At 44.6% G+C, this 7,288-nt stretch overlaps 1 protein-coding gene across 3 annotated transcripts in view; it reads right to left on the minus strand.

Moving 5' to 3' along the window:
• The window catches only part of MAP3K14 (mitogen-activated protein kinase kinase kinase 14), a 29,318-nt gene that overhangs the window by 20,499 nt on the left and 1,531 nt on the right, over positions 1 to 7,288 (minus strand). For 2 of the 3 annotated variants that reach the window (XM_025207323.1, XM_006026389.3), the window contains exons 2-4: positions 2,619 to 2,773; positions 2,250 to 2,522; positions 1,722 to 1,791 (exon numbers count right to left, since the gene is read on the minus strand). In XM_025207323.1, coding sequence (XP_025063108.1) covers positions 1,722 to 1,791; positions 2,250 to 2,502 — 323 coding nt within the window. In that variant the 5' untranslated portion in view covers positions 2,503 to 2,522; positions 2,619 to 2,773. Of the gene's footprint in view, positions 1 to 1,721; positions 1,792 to 2,249; positions 2,523 to 2,618; positions 2,774 to 4,476; positions 4,498 to 7,288 lie in introns of those variants that run through there. The other variant, XM_025207324.1, reaches the window with a different exon arrangement.

The following is a 7,288-nucleotide window of genomic DNA, read 5'->3' on the forward strand; positions in this document are numbered from 1 at the left end:
TCGCAGCCTGTGTGGGGCCACCTGCGCCTGCTCCGGACAGCCCCGTGCAGGCTGCGAGCAACTGCAGCAGGAAGCGCCGGCCACGGGGTGGGCAAGGGGCTGCTTTGCCCCCCACTGTGCTCCGCACCAGCTCCTTCCCTGCCAGCGAGCAGGGGGTCGGGGCTGTGCACTGCCCCCTGCCTGTACCGCGGGGCTGGGGGGCACTGGGAGTGAGCGGGTGTGGGAACAGGGCCCTCACCTGTGTCCCAGGGCCAGCACCAGCAGGGCCCAGAGCAGGGCGGCAGGAGTACAGGGTCCCGGCTGGCAGGGGCTCTATGGAGCCAGGCCAGCTCCCCACTCTCCTTGCTGGTGTAGCCCACCCCAGCTCCACAGACCCCTGCCAGCCTGCACCCTGCTCTGGGCCCCACTGGTGCTGGCCCTGGGACATTGGTCCCAAGATGGTGACCAGGGGGTGGGGCACTTGTCAAGGGGCAGAGCTACCTATGCAGCCCTTGACAGCTTGCCACAACTCAGTAAGCAGCCCTCCGCCCGAAATAATTGTCCGCCCCTGCTTTAGTGCTTGCTATGGAGTTGCTCCCTTTACTAACAGCAGCAGCAGCACACCCTGCTTTGGGTTTCCCTTCCCAATCAAGTCACTGATGCTGCTCATCCCAGTCTATACACATGGATCTCAGAGAGCAGCTACTTTTCTCTTTCATCTCCTTCAGTTTCTATCCTGTCCTTTTCTTTCTCCATGTTCCCAATGCTGCTCGAGTCCTGCAGCATCAGAGCAGGGGTTCTCAACCTTTTTCTTCCCGAGGCTCTCCTTAGCATGCTATAAAGACTCCACGGCCCACTTGTGCCACAACAACTGTCCAGCTCTCCGCATGGCCCCGTGTGCAGCAGGAGGATCTCAGAAGCGGGGAGAACCAGGGCCCAACTCACCTGAGCAGCAGTATGGAGCCTCACCTGCCCGCCCACTGCACTACCCACAAAATAGAGGACAGACCCACCCCCACCCCTTCCTCAGAACTCACCTCAGCCCCTGGCAGCCAAGGTAGCTCTTCCCCATGCCAGGCCAGGCCGACCCCCTGAAACCTGCGTGTGGACCCCCAAAGGGGCCATGTACCCCCAGTTGAGAACCACTGGCTTAGAGGTCTTTCTGTTCCTCTCCTCCCAATTCACTCCCACACCACTCTTCTGCTACTAGGCAATGGCTGTGGCTTGTTCTTGCTGCACCATCAACACATCTGACCACACAGCTTTTTAAAGGGAAGGTGTGGGGAGGAACAGGCACCTTTGCCAAAAAGATACTTTATTCTGTCAGAAGACACTAAAAAGTGTAGCCTGTTCCCAGTCCATGAACCCCAAATGAAAGAGTCATTCAGCCCCTCTTGGAATCAAGTCAATGCTCCTGCTACAAAGGGTCACAGCAGTAAGCACTGATTTATAAGAATGAGTGAAGCAAAAGCTTTAAACATCTGATTAAATACAGAACATACCTACAGGGCAGTATAATCATTCTCTATTATAAACAGTTTTGGGAGGGAAGTTACATGGGTAAAAAGGATGCTGCAAGTTCCCCAGAAACCTTAGATCTAGCCATTGGTAACTTATAAACCAGAGTTCTTTAAATCAGTCAGGGTGTAGTGATGGAGTCAAAATACGGTATCGCTAAAGCAGAGTCTTGGACTAGTCAGTGCTAGACTCTGGACATACAACTTTTTCCAAAGGCCTCTCACCTGTAACGTTTGCTATCAGCAATGAAAGGTCTCTCTGAGAATGTTGGGCTGAACTCTTGACTGTTCTCACCTGTATAAGAGAAAACAAGCTCAGTATACAACTTGCATACTAGACAAAAATCTCTGCAGATAACAGCAACTGCCTGCTCTAGGAGACACTGGTACTGTTTCACTAAATTGTAATCTTTGAGGGTAAGTCACCATCCAGGTCATGCCAGGTGAGCAGAATTACTAAGTTTAACTTTTGCCACGTATCAGACATTGCATAAAACACTGCAAATTTCCCATCATGTCTTTTCTCCAACTAGAAGTTCTGGAAGGCATTCAAGGAAAACCTGGCTTAACAGGGTGGAACGTCTGTTTCTGGTCATGAACATTTTGTACACTTACTAACGGAGTGGGATCTGATCATTACACCCATCCTACTTGCAACCACAAAAACAGTACTGAACTCAGCTCTCCTGAGGTGTAGGTCCTACAGTCTCTACTCCTCCCTTCTCCTTAAGGTCATCATGCTGCATCACTTACATTCTGCTTGGGCAATGATAGAAATGGATGCAGAGCTTCCTTCCGTCTCTTCTTTTGCTGTTCCCTTGGTGATCACATCATTCAGGATCTTCCACTGGGTGGGAAAGGCACCTTTGCTTGGCTCTTCTACTTTGCAAACACTGCTCTGCTTCTCGCCTGCTGTTTCATTTAGCCCTTTAGCGGCTGCGAGCTCCTTCTGTTGCCTGACAGTTGGGTCAGGAGCTCCTTGGCAAGCAATTTCCATTACTGCCATTTCACAGGTTCACAAAGTCTCTGAGGAAGAACAAGAAAAAAAGAGCTTGGTTATAACATGTCACCCAAGGATCTTAAAACTACATCAATATCCACTTGAAAAAAGGAACTGCTTACAGATTCAGCGGGGCCATGCGGAGACCACTTGTGATTTATCCCAAGTCACAGAGCAAATCAGAACCCAACCTGGAAACTGGGAGTAGTACCCTGGAGGCATGGCTCTCAAGACTCCCACTGCTACCACCAAGTGTATCTGTATAATGAATGCTATTCTAGGTAGTAAAAATGAGAGAGAGAGTTTATTTTCCTTTCACATTCACCTGACCTAAATACAAAAAGTATTTAAAGAGAATAATTTAGGGGACCCATCTTCATCTCCTCTGTTTGCTGAATACTGACATCAAGTGGATCAGTTCATCTAAAAACCCAGCTATCCCCTTATAACCTGCACTTTTGAAGTGGTCAAGAAATATTTCTCACTGTTCTCTCCCCTGTGCAACCTACTATCTCAATTATATTTCCACTGTTTTTGCAGTCCAAAAGGATTACTTAAACAAATATTTTCTATCCACTCCTTATCCTTAATATAGCATTTCCTCATTCCAATCCATCCATTCATGAGAGAGGTCTTAAAGCAAATGCTTTTCATTAAGCAGCCTGTGAAAATTCAGATGCTTCCAATAAGCCGAGACAGATGATGAAACAAAGTGTAAGGCAGGGGGAGGGGATGTTTGACTGGAAACCAGTAAAATTAGAATCAGAGAACTATTACACAAAAGCACACCTTTGAATCTTATCAACTTGTTCTGTACATACTTTCTTTGCACTTGCTGGACAGCTGCCCAAAGCAAAAGACCTTAATCCAAACAGGCTCCTGGCAACTACAAGCTTAAATCACAACAGAAATTGAAAATGGGCACAGAAGGTGGGCAGCACCTCTCTGGATCAGTGCCTAAAGGGCCACCTTAGAAAAAAAAAAAAGTGGGGAAGCAAACTGTTTGGTAGCCAACTGCAAATATCTGTGAGTTGTTTGTAAATGAGTCACCTTACAGCCTGGCAAGTATACAAGAGAAATCAACAATGACCACATTCAGAGACTAATAAAACACAGAACAGCTGCTGTGAGATAGAAGTGCTGGTGACAGTATCCTGCCGATTAGTTTAACCCTCTGCCTCTGCTACAGAAATTATGCCAGATCTAAGTCTTGTAAAACTATCTCTTGGAGAAGCAGAGCCGGGCTGCAAAATGACTAACTCAAGCCACCAGTGACCTAGCTGACAAGTTCAGAGCTATTTTTATACTCTTCCCTGATTTGCACTCAAACCCTGCATCTCTTCCTTGTCTGCCCTCACTCCCAAGACCTAGACAAGCAAAAGTATGTTTCCATGTCTGTTAAACATAGGAGGGGAGGGGGAAGAGAATGGAAGAACCATAACCTTACTCTCCCCTTGAAATGGAAAAGAATCCAATGAAGGGATACACTAAGATTCAAGTCAACAAAAGCACATCATTTTGGCTATAAAGAGAAAAAAATCCTACTTATGACTACAGAAATGCTAATCAGCTGGTGATAACAAGGTCCTTTTTTAACCACCCAGCAATAGTCTTTGTAGTGTCAGTTTAAATTCACAATTCAAGTCTAATGCTTATCAGTAGAAAGAGATGCAAATTTGGCCCAGGTTACATGGTCACAGAATATGCTAATTTCAGTTTCCAATTAAAAACAAAACCCCCCACAGTATTCTAAAGGCACCTGTGATCTATATCCACCATGAACACACGAGGGAACTGGGCTTATTTAGTCTGCAGAACAGAAGACTGAGGCCATGTCCACAAAAGTGTGGACATTTGTTTCCCCAGGGACAAGAAGCAATGGCACACCTTGTGCTGCTGCTAGCTGTCCACAACGGGCAAGTTAGCCCTGGTGGGGTAGTGGAGGCGGGTCCAGCACTGGGCTGGCCCCAGTCACCTTACCTGGGATTCTGGGGGCCTGCTGGGGCTGCTGCTGCAGCAGCGATCCTGCCACTTGGAGCCTGGCCAACAGCTAGAGCATAGCTCTGGCCAGCCAGACTCCAGCTCTCAATAGTGCGCACTGCCCCCGTGTGCACCGCTCCACCTTTTTTTTTTTTGGGGGGGGGGTGTTCTAACCCCTGGATATCCAGGGATCAAAAAAAAAAAACAAAACAAAACAAAAACAAACAAACAAAAAAAAACCCAAACCCCATGCAGATGCGTCTGCAACACCACATACCACACACTCATACATGCTCATCTGGACGTGGCCTGAGAGGGTATTTAATAGCAGCCTTCAGCTACCTGAGAGGATGGAGCTAAACTGTTCACAGTGGTTGCAAATGACAAAACAAAGAGCAATGGTCTCAAGTTACAAAGGAAGTTTAGGTTAGATTTTAGGAAAAACTCTCACTAGGAGGGGAGTAAATCACTGGAACAGGTTACCCAGACAGGTTGTGAAAGCTTCATCTTTAGAGATTTAAAACCTCGATAGACAATGCCTTGGCTGGAATTGTATAGTTGGGGATGGTCCTGTCTTGAGCAGGGGGTTGGATTAGATGACCTCCTGAAATCCCTTACAACTGTCATTTTCTGTGAGGGTTTTAAGCCTACAAGAAGAAATCAACAAATATAATGTTCAGGAGCAGTTTCAGATTGCCCATCAGTTTGAAGCACACATCAGTGTTTCCTCTAAGAGTGTCATGATTTTTTAATCAGAAAAGAACTCTTCTGAACAATGCATTTCACACAGGTCAGCCATAGCTCTTGCAACTGCTTTATACATTTAAAGCCTTAGTAATATTTTCTAACCAATATCTGGTCACCAAGAAAAAAAAAAAAGTTTCACAACGGCAGGAGGGGGTCGGGAATTCAATCATCATAGCAACAGAGAATGATACATTCTTCCTTCTAGACTTGGTCTAAACCCTAAGTCTTTTGGGGACCTTGAATTGCCAGAAAACACAGCTTCACCAGTGGAAGCTAAAAGCAACTGAGGCTCAGGTGTCTGCAGGGTTAGACAACATGATAGTAAAAAAGGGTCTGAGCTTGTCTGAAACCTTCTACCAACCACCAGGAGAATAACACTTGTTCACAACTGCATTAAAGTTCTCTCTGGAATCTGTAGATAAGGCCTTGAAGTGTTGAGAAATTTATACAAAGCTAAAAGACACTGATTTCCCTATATAAAAACAGTCCTCTCAATATCCAATTAGTTCTTAAGGTTTCACCTCAAGCCTTCCTTCTTTGAAGCGAGTGACCCATTTCTCTACCATCTTCCATTTAGCTGGTACACACCCAGACTTCCTCCACTGCCCATGTTTCAAACAGAACTGAAATTAAAATGGTTCCGTTTTCTTCCTTGTTAGTTCAGGGCAGACCATGGGGCAGCATAGCTCTGGTTACCAACTATTGCAGAGCCAGCAAAGAGGAGCTTCAGTTTGTCTAAGCATGAATTAAAACATTTAGAAGGCAGAGAACATTCTCCTGAAAAGTATTAAAATCTTAGGAGTATCTACAAAACCTTATCTGATTCTAACCTGGACTTTCATGCATTGTCAAGTACTCCTGTACAAAGCATGCTTGACAAAAGACTACTCATATTTTAAAAGGGTCACTATTAGTCTTCAGATCATTTTACTTATGTTAATAGCTGCAACTATTAAAACCAAAAAGAATTTTCAAAGTCTGTTTTTTTTCCATTTTTATTACTTTACTTCTATTAGCTTTGTTACTGTGAAATGTAACTGGCTTAGTCTTTTTCCGTTCTCATGTACTGCTATTGTATGGTTTTGGTTCCACATCTTCAAGGAAATATTTGATTAGATTTAAAAAAAATATTCCACTAACACTTAAAAGTCCTTGCACATATCTTTAGATAGACACTTAAACTCTTCTTTCACCACATAATTTCCATAACAGTGTTCTTTTCCTAGTATTGAACTGGACGTGACATTGAGACTATTTTTGCATTTACCTGAATTCATTTAAATTAACTGTGTAATGCCTGTCACTCATCCTGAAAATAAATACTATAGAAGCTACAAACTTAACTGAAAACAGCTTCAGTCTAGACACATTTAGTTTTCTATACTGCCCCAGCAGCCTTCAGGGCACATTACAGATACAACAGCTTGATTCCATCCTCTCCCCACCCCCCACCCTCACCTCACCCCACCCCACCCCAAAGCACTTTTACAGGGAATTGACTCATGAATATCACTTCCCTAACTTAAAATAAAAGAGCATTTGAAGGATGCTGCCCAGTTAGGTTCTACATGAACCATGTAGCAGAACAGCTTTTTAACAATGCAATGTTGTTTGGGTGGACAGGACACAGCGATTGCCAAATATTACAAAATACTGTAAACTCCAAGGCCATTAGGCCATCTACCCTTACACTAAAATATCAAGTAACATCAGCAGGACATCAGTTTTCATTTAAATGGTTTTACTCAACTTCACACATAAGCTTCATTTAACTATTCCCCTTCAGTCTTGTGAACCCAAACATTATTGCAGTGAGGTATGAGAACCAGAAAGTGAAACTGAACTGCTCAGTTTCACTGTTTAATCTTAGGAAATTACTATTAGTCAAATGCTAACCATTTTAAATGATGTACCATCTACAAATTCAACTTTTAGGTTCATCTAGTCACTTCCAGGTTATCCATCATATTACCAACATGCCAAAATACAAAAAGCAAGCAGTCCAACAATCTTAAGACAAAAGGACTCGCCCTCTCATGAAGCTGCTGTACAGCTTGAAACCACT

This window comes from Alligator sinensis, unplaced genomic scaffold, assembly GCF_000455745.1.
Source record: "Alligator sinensis unplaced genomic scaffold, ASM45574v1 scaffold919_1, whole genome shotgun sequence".
Lineage (NCBI taxonomy): Eukaryota > Metazoa > Chordata > Crocodylia > Alligatoridae > Alligator > Alligator sinensis.